Source organism: Schistocerca nitens, chromosome 9 (assembly GCF_023898315.1).
Source record: "Schistocerca nitens isolate TAMUIC-IGC-003100 chromosome 9, iqSchNite1.1, whole genome shotgun sequence".
Classification (NCBI taxonomy): domain Eukaryota; kingdom Metazoa; phylum Arthropoda; class Insecta; order Orthoptera; family Acrididae; genus Schistocerca; species Schistocerca nitens.
This window is the reverse complement of record NC_064622.1, coordinates 477,019,279-477,036,761: the sequence shown is the minus strand read 5'-3', so window position 1 is coordinate 477,036,761 and position 17,483 is coordinate 477,019,279. Positions and strand designations below refer to the sequence as shown.

Sequence of the window (17,483 nt, the reverse complement as noted above, 5' to 3'; positions counted from 1 at the left end):
AAATATGTGACATAACATAAATGGCCGAATATTTTGATTGCGCTGACATAGAAGCATAAAATTTCTAAACCGCAAAGGAACCATCGACGTTGGTATATGACGTAAATTTGAACTTGATATGTCTACTCATTTCTGTGAAAAACTGTTCTTAAGAGTCGGACTGTCAGACAAACGAACAAAACGATCCTTACTGGTTCTGCTTTTACAAAACACGAGCAGGGAACCTGAAAACGTGTGTTGATTACAATATCACAACGATGTGAGAAAAACTTATCTTTCTCTATCCCTGAGCGACTTTCCTGAACAAGATATGAAACTGTCTTGTATGCCTGGATTGTCAGCTGTTTCAGTTTTTTGTGTTCAGTTGTATCCATTTTTCTCTCCCCATGCACGTAATTTTAACCTGATGACAACATTGCACTAAAATAGAAGAGAAAAGAAAACAATTGAAGAAATAAGTAGTTTTGTTGTACAAAACACAAAAGTTGAATAATTTTCTTCTCGATAAGATTCATTAGTACGCCTGAAATTGAATGTAGATCTTCTTACCCATCTGCAGTTACTGCCAAAGGTATCTCAAACCGACAAAGACTCCTGACAATAAAAAGCTAACCATTAAGACTAATAACCCAGAAAACACAAAATTATTAGCATGTGTTAATGCAGAGCAGAAAGGTCTAAGTGATTTCGGCAAGAATAGATAAGGGTTTTCATCCGATATAACAGGACTGTCATTCAAAATTAGATGGAAATACAATGGCATTCTTTTTCAATAAGAAAACATTGCTGTCAAAACAGCATCTGTGTATTCACTTCTTTCTAAAGGTATTGCCACTCACAAACTGAAAGTCATCTCATTTGTTTTCTTTGAAAAATTATGGGTCTTGAAGGCCTTTTCTTCCAAAAAAAATCAACCACTGGAAAAATGGCAGAATACTAGTCAAAATCAGAGTGAAGACAGTACAATACACTGCGGAAGAACGGTGAGTGCATCGATTCTGCATTTTGTCAAAGAGGTCCAATAGAAGAACAATATTGGTGAAAAATATCTGAGCATTTAAAAGGAGTAATTAAGCTCTTATCAGTATGTGAACTAATGTCACGAGGAAACTTCTGATCCTCTGTGAAATGGTAATTACCTGGACTTCCACAACTAAATACCAAATTCAACTTTTCTTATCCCAACATATCAGCACTTATGTAAATGAAGGAAAAATATCACATCCAAAGTAGTGTGCAAAGGAACTGTCACTCTTATTAATACAAATATACTGAATGAAATAAGATTAAAATTTTAGAGAATGTGTAAATATTTTTCAACCCCATTACATTAAACATTGTATTTAGCAAACACTGACCAACTCATTTTAATTACACAATATCTTTTTACATTCTAGCCTGCTGAAAGATTTATCTTATTTCTAGACACGGGAGGGGGCAATTTTTTACAATCTGCTCACAGTAATCAAGAGTTTTAAAAATAAATATATAGATATCGACATAAAAGATTGTAGAGGTTAAAGTTACAATAAAATTATACCAGTAACACGAGTCCATTACCAAATAAGAGTGCCACTATACTGGATACAGAAAGTATTTGCACAATCTTTGACTGTGCAGGAAAATGAGCAGTCGAATGTTGTTTAGAACCTGTCGGTACGCGAAAGCAAAAGAACATAGCATCTATGACGGCTCAGATAAGTGAACAAAATTTTCTTAAACACTGCCTTCACACGTAGTACAGAAGTAAAGTAATATTTTTAGTAAATATATGAGAAAATATTGGTGAACAGTGACCCCCACAGTTCATCAACCCTACAGGCCCAGTGCGACTTTAACCAAGGGGCAGAAGGGGGGGGGGGGGGGCAATCTCATTAGTTTTATAGAAGAGAGACAGTTGGAAGAAACTCAGCACAGTTTCTTACATATTATTTTCAAACTATGAAAGGCTCTTTATTGGTCACTGAACATATTACTGCGACTACTTCACAATACCTACCTGCCTACCACCTTCAATGTATGTAACAGAGTAAAGGTTGAATAGAATTTGTACATACTGTTCTGCTGCTAGGAAGGAAAAGTTAAGATAAAAGTGACACTTCCTGTATTAATGTATTTATTACATTAGCTGGTAACCTGAGAAGAAACACTGTAAAACTAGAAGTGGATTGATGCCCGCGGGCAGAATATTTTTATGATCCCCTCAGCCTGCTTCCAATACATGATATGCTATAAATTATAGAAACATTTATTTTATTAAGTAAAAAGACATAGTCAATCTCTCTCTCTCTCTCTCTCTCTCTCTCTCTCTCTCTCACACACACACACACACACACACACACACACACACACACACACACACACACCAAGCATCTGAAAGAATATTTACATTGGTTGTAAATATATTAATTAAATCATAGGCTAATGTAAAAAGAAAGTTATATATATTTCTACAAACATATCATTCAATATAAGTGACGTCTTTATTTTGGTGGAAATTTGTTGTCCACGAAGCTATGTAGTAAACCGATTGTCATGTGAAATCGCAGTGCACAGCTGAAAATGGCACCGTCAGTGTCGTTTGCGCCACAAAGCGGAACTGTCTATGGTGAAAGTGGCGGCAGAACAGGGTGACCAGAACTTTTCTATGGTACATACCACGGGACTACCAGGCAATACCATCAATCTGTGTAGAGATGGTGTGTGTGTATTCCCATCCACTTGAAAAGTACTGTGATCTTGAAGCCACATTAGGTTCCATGTATGGTGTATCTGGTCAATGTCTAAGTCTAATTTTGTATTTCTGTAATCTATCAAGTAACAGTGATGGTGCAAAACTTTTGTAATTTGGTGACAGAGAGATGAAATATCATAAAAGATATATGCTAGTGGTGGAGTTTCTTTATAAACAGACAGGATGTGTGTTTGGTTTGTGAAGCTCATTTTCTTTTTTCTTCTGGGCAGCAAGGGAGGGGTTTGCTGCCCTCCCATGCTCCTCATTTTGTTTCTTACTCTCTTCCAAATACCTTCTGTTGTGTCATCCTTTCGCCCCTCTCCCCACCAACCTTTTGGAATACAGCACTGTGATTCCCATGTCCATATATAATAAATTCACCAGCTATACACAGGGCTCACCTCAGTTTAATTTTTATTTCTAACCTGTCCAGGCTCTTTGTTCCCTAAAAGCTGACGATTCTTATCATTATCTTCCCAGCAGACAAAGAATCTACCACTGGTGTACTTGACCACAAGCCTTCAGCCTCTGGTTCGGTTTTAGATACATTCCTCTGTTATGGTTCCATTTTCGTTAGTCACAATTACATCACTTCCTTAACCAATGTGTTTGCTTTCCTCTGTCTACTAATAATTCATGACACAGAGCTCTCCACTGATTACTGAACAACCCACACTTTTTATGACTTTTTTTGCCCATATAAAGTCAATTACACACTGCCATTTGTCGTAACTGACTACACACACAGACTGCAGACTTCTCTTTTCAGACAAATCAGAAGCATAGTTTTGTAAACCCTATTTAATTTAATGAACAGAACAGCAGACCATTTTCACTCTTCTGTTAATTTCTTTTCCTGTTCATCCAGTTAAACAGAAGCTAGAACAAGTAGCATAGATGAAGCAGGCTTGGTTGATGAAAGATATGAATCATCATCCCCAGGATTTTACTCTGTTAAGGAAGAAACTGGTATTTCTTTCGTGTCATTTGGAGCAACCATGAAAAATCTAAATCAAAATAGGAAGACGGGAATTTGAACCCTGACCCTGAGGGATACCAGTCCAGTTTCCTAACCATTGCCATCCCACACTTTCATAACATACTACTACTACTACTACTACTAAACACTGCTACAAAATTTGAAACATTACATTAAATACTACATGTAAATTAATCACCAACCAAAACACTGATTTTTATGAAATTCTTTCTTCGGCATGCTACTATCGGAAATGATATATGCCCTTGTTTTCCTTCAATATGTGGGCCAGTTCGCCCAAACTTATGGGAAAAAGGGGGCAGAGTTAAGTATTGAATTCAAACAACAGCTATCATTGGCATGTTTCATATGCACAAAACATTACTAGCAGTGGCAATTTGATAAACTACCACAAATATCCTAACTCCCATAGATTAGAATTTGTAGTCTGATGTTTATTTACTAAAACACTGAGACAGATGGCATGATACATAAATGTAACAAAAATGTAAATAGGACAACAGTTCCAATCTGATTATATACATTTATCATCATGACAGTGAGAGAGGTGTAATGGACAGAGAAATCCATGGCAAGTTTTCACTCTGCTGTTAATGTCAAATGGACCACTCACCCTTTCATGAATGTTTAAATCATTACAGATTAAGCACTAACCCAGCTGAACCAAAATTGGGATTGGCATTTAAACGTCTTTATTGAAGGAATAACCTTCAATGAACCTGGACTGACCTGAAGAAGATTTGAAAGCAATCGCTTCTGAATCTTGTATAGCTGTTATGCAATATTATTACTATTACAGAAGTGTAAACGCAACCCATTTGTAGAAACTACATTTAAAAAGAAAAAAATCCAGTCCGTCTTTATAAGATTAGAACTGTCCCTTGTTATTCTCCTACAGCCAATTAAAACTCCTCATTATGGCACAGTTCACAGAGACAACATTTCAAAGCCCACACACCTGGCGAAAGGTAAGTCACGCGTTCCTCTAAAATATAGTAGAACAAAAAGAGAAACAAATTCACATGTTAGACTGAAAATGTGACAAACTAAATGCACACTAAGACTAAGTATTTTGGTAATTTCTACATCTACACGATTACTCTGCAATTCACATTTAAGTGCTTAGCACAGGGTTCATGAACCACAATCATACTATCTCTCTACCATTCCACTCCCGAACAGCGCGCGGGAAGAACGAACACCTAAATTTTTCTGTTCGAGCTCTGATTTCTCTTATTTTATTTTGATGATCATTCCTACCTATGTAGGTTGGGCTCAACAAAATATTTTCCCATTCAGAAGAGAAAGTTGGTGACTGAAATTTCGTAAATAGATCTCGCCGCGACAAAAAACGGCTTTGCTTTAACGACTTCCATCCCAACTCGCATATCATATCTGCCACACTCTCTCCCCTATTACGTGATAATACAAAACGAGCTGTCCTTCTTCACACCCTTTTGATGTCCTCCGTCAATCCCACCTGGTAAGGATCCCACACCATGCAGCAATATTCTAACAGAGGACGAACGAGTGCAGTGTAAGCTGTCTCTTTAGTGGACTTGTTGCATCTTCTAAGTGTCCTGCCAATGAAACGCAAACTTTGGCTCGCCTTCCCCACAATATTATCTATGTGGTCTTTCCAACTGAAGTTGTTCGTAATTTTAACACCCAGGTATTTAGTTGAATTGACAGCCTTGAGAATTGTACTATTTATCGAGTAATCGAATTCCAACGGATTTCTTTTGGAACTCATGTGGATCACTCACACTTTTCGTTATTTAGCGTCAACTGCCACCCGCTACACCATACAGCAATCTTTTCTAAATCGCTTTGCAACTGATACTGGTCTTCGGATGACCTTACTAGACGGTAAATTACAGCAGCATCTGCGAACAACCTAAGAGAACTGCTCAGATTGTCACCCAGGTCATTTATATAGATCAGGAACAGCAGAGGTCCCAGGACACTTCTCTGGGGAACACCTGATATCACTTCAGTTTTACTTGATGATTTGCCGTCTATTACTACGAACTGTGACCTTCCTGACAGGAAATCATGAATCCAGTCACACAACTGAGACGATACTCCATAGGCCGCAGCTTGATTAGAAGTCGCTTGTGAGGAATGGTGCCAATTTATAACATATTTTCTTCAAATTCTTAAAACTTCTTCCAAACTTCCATTAGCTTACTTTAGAAATATGTATTTCCTTTTTTATAGATTTCTTCTTTGATTCCCTCTCAGACTGAATCTGTGGCTGGCTCAATACATCACTTCCAAACTTCGAGAATGAGAGAACACACCACACTGGGAGAGGAGACAGGAGCAAGGGGCAGTGCACAACACTTCTGGCTTTCCAATTAGCTGGTATTGTGTCCTTCTAGTAGTTTAAAAATAAAGAAGTGACTTAAAAAAAAAAAAAAAAAAAGGAAGTTCTGGGCCTCTGTGAAATTTATACATGTGGAATAATTTTTGTGACATAATCATAAACAAAAGCAAAGCAGGAGAATGGAATGTAGTTAAACTGAAGCAGGTTATGTTGAGGGATGTAGAATAGGAGATAAGACGCTAACAATGCTATATGAGTTTTGTCTTTGGGCAGCAAAATCACCTATGATGACCAGAGGAGAGGGGATATAAAATGCAGACTAATAATACTAAAGATGCTTTCCAAATGCTAAGCTTGAATTTCACAGGTGCAATTGAAGTACCGGTTACTTGTACTGCTTCAAAAAATGCAAAGCCCTTGGCTCATATTCCTAATTTATCATTCACTGAGGGAGTGTTCCCCTACAGATCAGGAATTTCAAAGTGAAGGGAGTTTAAAATTACTTAACTGTATCACTCCTCTCCAAATTCTCTAAAATATTTGAGACATTAATGAAAGATCAACTCAGCAAGTACTTAAAACAACCACAAGCTGCTGAATAGCGATCAACATGGCTTTTTAACAAGTGAAAGTACAGGAACAACAATAATGGTTTACACAGATGAATTATTTAGAAACCTAGAAAACAACAAAAGTGTTGTAGGTGATGTATTTGATTTTTTAAAAACTTTTGATACTGTCACATTTTTTTAGATAAATTGTAAAGAATGAGGATAAATGGTATAGAAAACAAATAGAAGATTTCATGGCTGAAATATGTTGAGAAAAACTGTAATCACATATGGCTTCAATCATATTTGCAAAACAATACACTATACATAATTTATAGGAATGTGTGTTCATCCAGATCTAAACTGGAAAGACCATGTAATAAAACTCTCATAGAGATTCACGTCAACATGTTACTCTAGTACCCTATTCAGAAGGAAATAGAATGTATTGCTTTGGTTACCTTCAGTCCCTTGCAGCTTATGGAGTAGCTTTTTGGGATAGAGTTAATGGTCATTTACATGAAAAGGCAAATCACCATGGATCATTCTTTAGCCATTTTCACTGAATACACATTCGAGATAATCCTGATTGTGAAAGTTATGGAATAACAGTAGGCGGTGTTCAAAATGGTTCAAATGGCTCTGAGCACTATGGGACTCAACTTCTGAGGTCATTAGTCCCCTAGAACTTAGAACTAGTTAAACCTAACTAACCTAAGGACATCACAAACTTCCATGCCCGAGGCAGGATTTGAACCTGCGACCGTAGCGGTCTTGCGGTTTCAGACTGCAGCGCCTTTAACCGCACGGCCACTTCGGCCGGCAGTAGGCGGTGTCACTTACATTTTTGCATAATGTAAACTGAAGGCAAACCAGCAAATAGATTTCACACAACCATTAATCAGACCTCATCATCATTACCAACTAACATAACAATGCTCCTTCATCAAATTAGTACATTAATTTTAAAACTAATGATGACATTTTTAGATAAATGTAACTTTAATCTGATATTGAGAGATGGCTGCACGATCTCAAGGGCCAAAAGTAGCAAATAATAATAATAATAATAATAATAATAATAAAGGAAACAAAAGAAAATTTTGGAGTAGGAATTAAAATTCAGGGAGAAGAAATAAAAACTCTGAGCTTTGGTGATGGCAATGTAATTCCGTCAGTGACAGAAGAGCAGTTGAATGGAAGGACTGTACTGTGTAAGACAAACATCAACAAAAGCAGAACAAAGTCAATGGAATGTAGTCGAATTAAATTAAGTGATGCTGAGAGAATCACATTAGGAAAACGACACTTGAAGTAGTAGATAAGTTTTGTTATTTGGGCAGCAAAATAACTGATGATGGACGAAGTAGAGAGGATATAAAAAGTAGACTGGGAATGGCATGAAAAAGCATTTCCGAAGAAAAGAAGTTTGTTAACACCGAATACTGATTTAAGCGTAACAAAGTCTCTTCTGAAAGTATTTGTATGGAGTGTAGCATGTACGGAAGCGAAATATGGACGATTAAGAGTTCAGACACGATGACAATTGAAGCTTTTGAAATGTGGTGCAACAGAAGACTGCTGAAGATTAGGTGGTAATCACAAGCACTGAATAGAACTGGGATACTTCACAACTGTGAAGGTTATGACTTGTCCTCTAAGACATGTGAGCGCTCTGGTGTAATTCTTTACAATGCATTACTAACATACATCAAGAGGTTGGACAAAGAAATGGCTTTTAAAGAGTTAAAAACATTTCTTGTTGAGGAGCATTTCTACAATGTAAGTGAACATGTTACCTTTCAGAAATACTAGTCCCTCATTTATTGTCGAGTGCTTTTTAATTTGTTAACAGATGTAAGATATATGCAGTCTTTTTCTCTGTGCAAGAATGTTGCTGCAGTTGGTTTCCTGTTTTACCTGTTTCTAATGTGATTCTATAAACATCCTCACAGAAGGGAATGTGTTACAATAAATCTGGGATGGATGTAGTGTTGGCAGGCTTTCTGCTTATATTTTTCAGGCATTTTAAATAATGTGTTTATGTGTTTACATGTTTTTCAGAAGTGTAATAGAAGAAAGCTTCATGTTCTAATTATACTTCTTGTGCATGATAACCTGTTTGCAGAGTAGGTACATGTGGTTTCCTTTCGAAGTCATGCACAGAGCGAGGTGGCTAAGCAAGTATTCATTTGAGCAGAACAAAATTAGTACACCAACCGGTCATCCTGACTCGAGTTTTTGATGGTTACCTTGAATTGCTACAGTAAATGTTGCAATGGTTCCACTGATAAGGCCCTGGCCAATTTGATGCCCAATCCTTGTCTAATCCTATCCTACTGTGGATGATGATGATTATGATGTCCCATACTCCGAAAAGTGTAGGGGATGATGCGGCAAGGTCCTAGCGGAGGTGGTTTGCCATTGCCTTCCTCCGATAGTAATGGGGATGAATGATGATGATGATGAAGATGATGATGATGAAGATGACACAACACCTAGTCTCGAGGTAGGGAAAAGCCCTGACCCCGCCGGGAATCGAACCCAGGAATCCGTGCGCGGGAAGCGAGAACACACTGCAAGACCACGAGCTGCGGACCCTATTATGTACACATTCCCTATAACCATAGATTACTTCTGTAATGTATCTGACACGTCTATACTGTTGTGTCAAATGCTCAATGATGAACAAATAAATAAATACTCATGAAAAGTAATTCTGAAAAAAAGAGATAAACTGCTAACATCTGATGTAAATTTAAATATTAGGAAGTCTTTTCTGAAGGCATCTGTAGGGTGTGTAACCTTGCATGGAAGTGAAATGTGGACAAGAAGCAGTTTAGCCAAAAAGAGAACAGAATCTTTTGAAATGTGGTGCTAAATCTTTTGAAATGTGGTGCTACAAACTAATGCTGAAAATTAGATGGGTAGAGCGAATAACTAATGAAGAGATACTTAAGTGAATTGGAGGTAAAAAAATTGTTGCATAGCTTGACTAACAGAAGTGGTTGATAGAACATATCGTGAGGTACCAATGAATCAAAAATTTTATAACAGAGGAAAGTAAAAACTGTAGAGGGAGACCAAGGAATGGATACACTAAGCAGGTTTAAAAAGACGTGTGTTGCAGAAGTTATTCAGAAATGAAGGAACTTGTACAGAATAGATTTGTGTGGGGAACTGCATCAAACTAGCAACAACAAGAACAGAATTTACATTCGGTAGTTTTGCTCGATGTTACAATTCCTAAATTGTGAGGGCATTTGTCTTCAATACAGAGTTTACCACCAGGACATTTAAAACATCTAACAATTTATGGAAACATGATATGACATATAACTGTACCTCTAGTCATGTAATGGATAAAACCAATCTACAGTGAATCGAAAACAATGTTGACAACAGAACGGCTTAATATTTTAAAGTCTGAAATGAGGAACTGTGTGATAAAGCCTATTGTTTGTAAAAGATAATGTTCACCAAGAGTGCAACAAAAGCAGTATTAAGAAAAAGTAAATTAACACAGAATAAAATGTAGTGCAGGGACAAACACGATACTGGCAGAAAGAAAGGGAGAGGGGAGAACAGAAAAATAAAAGCAGGAGTCAAAGATTTGAATTTCAGAGAGAGCTGAAAGTTCTCAGTAACTATGCAGCAGTAAAACCTAAGCTTCTTCCACACTGTACTGTCCTTGCATTGAAAGAACACACCAGTGACAGATAAATGAAAACATCTGCAAGTGAAACTTTCAGGCAGACAAACTAGATGCTGCACGTAAAACGTAAACTCTAACCCAAGTTTAGTCTCAATCTATAAGACAGTTTTAAATCTGTTAGTTAGTTTTCCAACAGCACATACTATGCTGTTGAGTGACACATTCACTCTGCAATCCCACGAGTATTAAGTAACATGAAGAGAGTATAAATTGGAATTCAGTGTGACACAAACAGATGACTATTAAAAACGAAGTAGTTCAACAATAAATTCAAAAAATGATAAAAAATGACTGGTTGTGCCAAATAAAACTGTACCAGCACAGGTCACAGAAAGCGGAGACAAAAAAACAGAGTCCTGGGAGCACACCTGAAGGAAACATATTACTACAGGAGCAGTTAAGTGATGAAGCACATTTTCTCTGACACAGCTGCAGCTGGCTAATGGATGCCAATGATGAAAACTCCAGAGGAGAAGCCATATTGCGCCGTTCTTCCAGAATTCTAGGAATGATATAAAGTTCTCTTAATTAGAAATGTTGTTGATCTGGTGTACACTATTCTTATAAAGATGGAACATTACAAGATTGTGTTTTGCATCTTACCAACCAGCCTCAGGTGTCCAAGATTAAATGACAAAGATGTCTCAGTACTCTAGCTGGAAATGTTTTGTGAGTATGTGTTGTTATTAGTTGAAATTAATCATGTATTCCCTTAACAGTTAATATGCTGTCAGCACATCAGACAGATCCCTACGTAATACAACGCTTGTTTAGAAAAATGAAGATTAAGGTTTAATGTCACGTTTGCATAGAGACAGTGCAAAATACAAAATTATTCAAATGAAACCTGAGTTCAAAGACTTTTTCAGAGGCACAATGAGCATTCACGGGCTGTCTAACAAATAGTGCCAAGAAGTTTAAATTGCATGTTGCTGTTCTGTGAAATGAAAATTATTCAGCCATCAACATTCCAACCTGCTTTGTTGTATCTCAATTAAAACAGTTTGTTTTACCAAGCACAATACAATGCCATTAACAGCTGATATTGATTACTCAACATTAACAATTTCTTCTCTTCATGCAATGGAAAAACCATTACTGTACATGATACATTACTAACATTTAATTTCTGTTTTAATTCTATGCTCTGACTTTTCCACAAATTTGTCTGGAAAATCCATATCAACATCTCATATACTGCCATTTCATTGACAACCACTAAGACAGAAAGGCATGGATGTGACTGGCAGAATCTTAAAAACTAATGCAAATGCTCAGTGCAATATTTATGTGACCAAGGACTACAAAGAAGAGGACACAAAACCATAAAATGTTCAAATGAGTGTTTGGCACTTCAAAAATAAAAATGTTGCTTTATACTGCATAAACATACAACTACGGGGTCTCTTACATGTCTGAGAAATTTGTATTGTAGAAATTCTCAACTTGATTGTTATAGTAACCCCCCCCCCCTCCAATCTAGACTAGACACTGGTGACAAAATTGTAGTGCAGCCTGTATTACAAAGAATCTATCATTCCCAATATTAACTCGATATTTAACAAGATTTTTGGATTAACAGAAGCACTCAATACTGCCAACCTAACATAGAACTGGGGCTATCACTACAGATCAGTGTGGCACCACATCGTAAATTCCATATTTGATTCACTTGGTTTGCCAACTTGCAACCAAACTGCCATCTTCAAACCCATCCTTAACCTTGGGTTGTGCTATGGATTGGTCTGTTACCACAACCTAAAAACCAAAAACAAATACAGATTCAAAAGAAATATTATCAGTGTTCTTTTCTCCTTCTATTTCTATGACATCACACACGTCATGAATAAATTATGCACTGAAGGTTGAAGCCGCATCCGGTATTGATACATTCAGTTATCACTATTTGTTTTTTTTTTTTTTCCATTTATGTTTATTCATTCATACAGTTTCTTGGACCACATGAAGATGGAGAACCTTCAGGGACGACCAAGAAGTCAATTTAACCTTTTTTTATTAAAAAAAAATTAAAAAAAAATTAAAAAAATAAAAAAAAAAGAGGAAGGGGGAAAGCAACTTAGCCTGTACACTATATTAACACTGAACTGTTACTATAGGTTCTACTGCTTCATGATTCTTGTCATTATACACGGCAAACATAAGTAGCTATACTAAAAGAAAGCTGCTAGCCTCGAAAAAGGGTACAAGAATAATTTAACTCAAATGTGATGAGAAGTGAGGTTACTGTCAGTTATTTTTCCTGACCACAATTACCTACAAACCGTAATATTTACCTGTGCATTTCTATCCTTCCATCGGGGAGAAAACCTGGGGAATATTGCATACCTTGAATCTAAATTAAAATATAAAATAAAAAAAAGCTTCTAGTACAACAAAACTGCATACAGTTTTTAATAAATTAGAAACACTGTTAATTCCATAGACTCATAATTTACAGCTTGACTGCTCATGATTCTACTGACAGTTGCTCTTCTGTACTGCCTTATGAATCAACCACACACCGCTGAGACTGTACCATTATAGAATTATGATTTACTTAATACGACTACTGCTGGAAGGAATGTTGATGATCATCACATACCCAGTGTTCATAGATTTCTCTTCATATTGAATCATAGGCAGCAGTCAGCCAGTCAGAACAGACCCAAGGCTAAGAACGTGTTTTGATTTGAATACAAGAGTTGTACTGTAAAAACAGAGAATGACTTTTGTCGAGCAAATTACAATAATAATGAGTACAGTAATGCGAGTAAAAACGAAATCACCTGACACATCCTGATAGTGTGCGTCATTTAATGTACATATATGTAAGGCATTCTTTGCCGAATAGTATAATATAGTAGTGGGGTTATTTTTAGAAGGATGTGATACTTATCATACCGACGGAGACTGTCAGAGAATTGAACACAGACAGTAGGAGATAACATTGTTTGTTTTAACAAGTTCTGGAATACACATTGGTGCATTATACTGCATATGATACAAGACAAGACAGTGCATCTTATATGTGCGTATGCCTTGGTATAATTTATTTTTTTGGTTGCATCACAGTGTTTGCCATAATGTCATTGCATGACTTCACGGAAATGCTAAAAACTTATTATATATCATTGTACAACAATGCTTGCTATTACTGGAACGAGTGATGCTGGGGGGAAAAAAAGGTAGCGTTGTTTTAGGAAATACATTAGGTTCTATGTTAATAAAGTATTTAACACAGAAAATTTAAGACGCAAGTATACTTCGATAAGAATTAATGTAGTGTCACCTTACACGGCAATAAAAGTAATCATGGCATCGTATTCAAAAACCGTGAATATGGTTCAGGCCTGTATAACACTAGTGCGGTTTGGGTACTAGTGTAATCATCCATTTCCGAAAATCCTTCTGTTTATTACGCCCTTACAGCGTCCATGACAATCCAACTACCATGCTTTTTCTTTATGAAATATAAATAATGTTTACTCACTGTAAACCAAATTCTTAATTAACATTTGAATGTATTTAATATACGACAGAACATAGAAACAGAAATAGCTTCTACCTACTATATCATCTATACTTAAATCTCCAGACTGCCATGAACTCCAACAAAAATAAGTTCATCATAAGTGACAAGTAACAAAATTAATTACTTTGTGTCAAAATAGAAATAATAAACGCGTTAATAGTTTTCATGGTGACATGAAACGTAAAAACATTTAAAATTATTCCGCTAAAATGGCAAAAGCTTGCAACAAAACTAAAATAACGTTTTCGTTGACGTGGGAAACCCTATCATAACAACGACAATTTTCCACCATGTGGTGCGATTGTTCAGATACATGTAAACAGTAACCGATGACAACACACTGCAAAAGAAAAAATTGTAAACAACTGAAATTCGAATGCCGAAACACACTTGAAAAAACATCAAATATGCAACAAACTATCGTTGATTGACCCGATCATTTAAATAGCAATCGCTATAACTCACCTACATAAAGTAGTTCTCTGGCGGTGAAAACTTTTCTTGGTCTCCTGTTCTTTCATCGAATTCAGGTACTTCCCCACCTAAAATTTCAAACTAGTACATTCGGGAATTCACCGCCATGCGCATGCGCGCTGGATAGGTCAAAAACAAGCGCTCGAAGTATACGTCAGACAGCGAAACCTGCATGCAGTGGCTTCCCGACGAAACTATCTCGCTTGTAGAGTTTAGAGGATCACTGAGGTCAAAAATAAAACACAATAATGTCGCAAATCTTAACCTTTAAGGCTCCTGGAGCAGACGTTCTTTCAACAGTCCAGTACTAAACTTTCACACTGTGTGGGTAATGACGTCAGTCAGTACTACCAAAAGTGAAATACGTAAACATGTGGAGTGATGTCTACCAAACAATTCAACGTCTTGCAAGTTCCTATCGAACTGCTTGTTACATTCTCTTTCAATGACAAAATATCACTCTAGTACATTTTTTGTGTTTAATAATAGAAACAAGTTTATACAGTACATTAAAGACACTGCTGCTGTGATTGGAAATAACTACAAAGCAGAATTATTACGTTTTAAAAATGTTGATGGCACAAATCTATGTTTTCTTTGAAAAATATGCACTGAAGGTCAATTAAATGGCTTCTGCAAATCAGCTGTTCTGCTCTTGCCAATATCACTCTCTACCGTCATACCTTTATCAAGGTATTTAAAGCTTTGGTCTTATCATTTCTACTAAGTAAGCATCAGTCATTTCTTAGGAACAAATTTAGTTTTCTTAGAAGTTGCTTTTTATCTTCGCTATGCTTCAAGGCACTGATAAGAAATAAGAAAGTGCTACCAATATACTCTCAATCGATACATTTTATCTGTCGAAGCGCCAATGTAAATTTTCGGTACGGCATTGAACTAATCGTATTATGAATATAAGAAAGAAAAACGAAGAAGCAAATGCATTTAGGATTTGGCAGGGTTTCGTCGTAATTTGGGTTGGGTATTCTTCATTTGCGAGTTTAAGTCTTGCTCACCCTAACCAAAGCTATGCATTTATGTTTAATATTTTACATTTCGCAAATGAGTGTCAACATATATAGTTTACCTTCCAATTTCACTTAATATAAAGAAATCAGAATATAAGAAAAATATTATAAAAATGCCGAATCTAATAATTGCAACCATGTGTCCATTAATGAATGAAATTCAGAATCGCACTACGAAAAGTGTAAGGTAATTCTTGCGTAATGGTTCCTCCTTGTTTCCTTTTTTTGTTATTTTTAGCTGCATTTTAAACCTCTGGCATACATGTCATGAACATGCTGTTACAATTTGGGTTGGTATGACTGACACTCGCATCCTACCTTGCTTGGTAGTTCTTCGAAATATCTGTGCTTAAATTACACATTATCACGTCATAATGAGAAATAAAATTTGTTACAAGATTGAGTGAAATTTCCATCGCTTCTGTGCTGAAGTATTTATCCCTTCGATTTATCACGGTTTTAATGTGATAATATGAATATTATATTATTCTGTGTTTTTTTTACGTGTATAACGAAGAATAGATTTAATTATGACAATTGAAAATAATATTGTTGCTATTAATATTGTTGCTACAACGACGAAACTAACAATTATGATTTTATTAAATTTTTTCATTCACTCAATTTTATCTCTGAGAAACGCTTGTCATGTTGCATATAGTCTCAGGTTGTTACTAGGTAAACAGCGGTAAATACTGTTTGAAGCACGTTGAGATTTGTGTAGGAAATGGCGGTATGTATTTTATAATATGTAGGTAAAATGTCGGTATGCCCTTGTGTTACCAGTTGAGTTATAGTACTGAGATATAGTAATTTCAGATTTAAAGAGTTAGCTTAATAATACATTTTACGTGTGCTACGATTCAGTGTGCCTGTTTGTAAGATATTGTTTTTGTTTGACAATGTAGGCAGTAGCAGCAGCCAAAGTACAAGAAGTTAGAGAAATCACTAGGATCGAGAGAATTGGAGCCCATTCACACATACGAGGATTGGGACTCGATGACACCCTCGAACCAAGACATGTAAGTCATTCGTGAACCTAAGTCATTCGTAAGGGCGCAAAACGGTGGAGAAATAATGAAACAGAAGTAATTGAAATGTGAGGTATTATGGGTGATATCCGACCTATGTTGTAGCACAGATCTCAACGGAAATCCCATAACCATACATACCAAGACCATAATTGACTTTCTGGTCCTGTGTAACTATTAATACTTACAGTTAAAGGACAGTTATGTCCAAGTTGTTTGAATTAGCTAACGAATGAAATATCTGCCTCTGTACTGGTACCTGTAATTACAAACAGTTCGTTTCCAAAGGCAGTTGCATAAATGGTTTTAATTTATCTTCAGAAATTAAATTTTGCTTCATGAAGAAAGTCACTGTGTGAATGCCTTTCAAAATATTGATGACCATTGCTGTGCCACACTATTCCCTCTTCTCACAGATTCACTTGGGGTAAACCCTCATTGAATGTAATGTGTTTTGTACTCCATTGATTCAGGATATACATTTAAGTCAAGTCTTGTTTAGTACTCTTGACTCTATTTAGGCCTATGTAGCAAATTATTTTTCTTGTCTTGTTAACACTAGGATGCCTAATTTTGTGTGTGTGTGTGTGTGTGTGTGTGTGTGTCTGTCGACATTTTCCCTTTATTGTTTATTGAATATGGCGTGAAACTTTAGTGTCGAAAATTTTGTAGAAAAAAAAAATAAAGAAACTTTCAACGAACTGCCCCTTAGCTTTCTGCTTTACAGAATATTATTCCATGTAAAATTTATTTCCCAACTTTACAACAATACATGGCTGTATTTCTTGTTGGAGACGTTTTGTTGTTCTCAACAGCCAGTTTATTTTTAAAGCAAGTAGTAGTTGATGACACTTGGCTGTTATTTATGTTGTGTACTTCCTGTGAGTTAGTTCAGTTCCCTGCTGTTCACATTGAGACTCAGAAATGGCTAAAAGAACGCACCAATCATTTTTAGAAAGAGTTCTTAATAAAATTTTAGGTGTAGATTCTAATTTAGGCAGTGAAAGTAAAGATGAGGATGGTATTATGGATTACGATTCAATCGGAAAAGTGATTTTGTTTCGAAGATAATGTAGCTTCAGATAACGA

At 36.2% G+C, this 17,483-nt stretch overlaps 1 protein-coding gene across 1 annotated transcript in view; it reads left to right on the top strand.

Annotated features, from left to right (window-relative positions):
• Nucleotides 1-15,986: 15,986 nt before the first annotated feature.
• LOC126203506 (ruvB-like 2) overlaps nt 15,987-17,483 on the top strand; it is a 111,704-nt gene continuing 110,207 nt past the window's right edge. The window contains exons 1-2 of the mRNA XM_049937832.1: nt 15,987-16,096; nt 16,272-16,385. Coding sequence (XP_049793789.1) covers nt 16,091-16,096; nt 16,272-16,385 — 120 coding nt within the window. The 5' untranslated portion in view covers nt 15,987-16,090. The remainder of the gene's footprint in view (nt 16,097-16,271; nt 16,386-17,483) is intronic.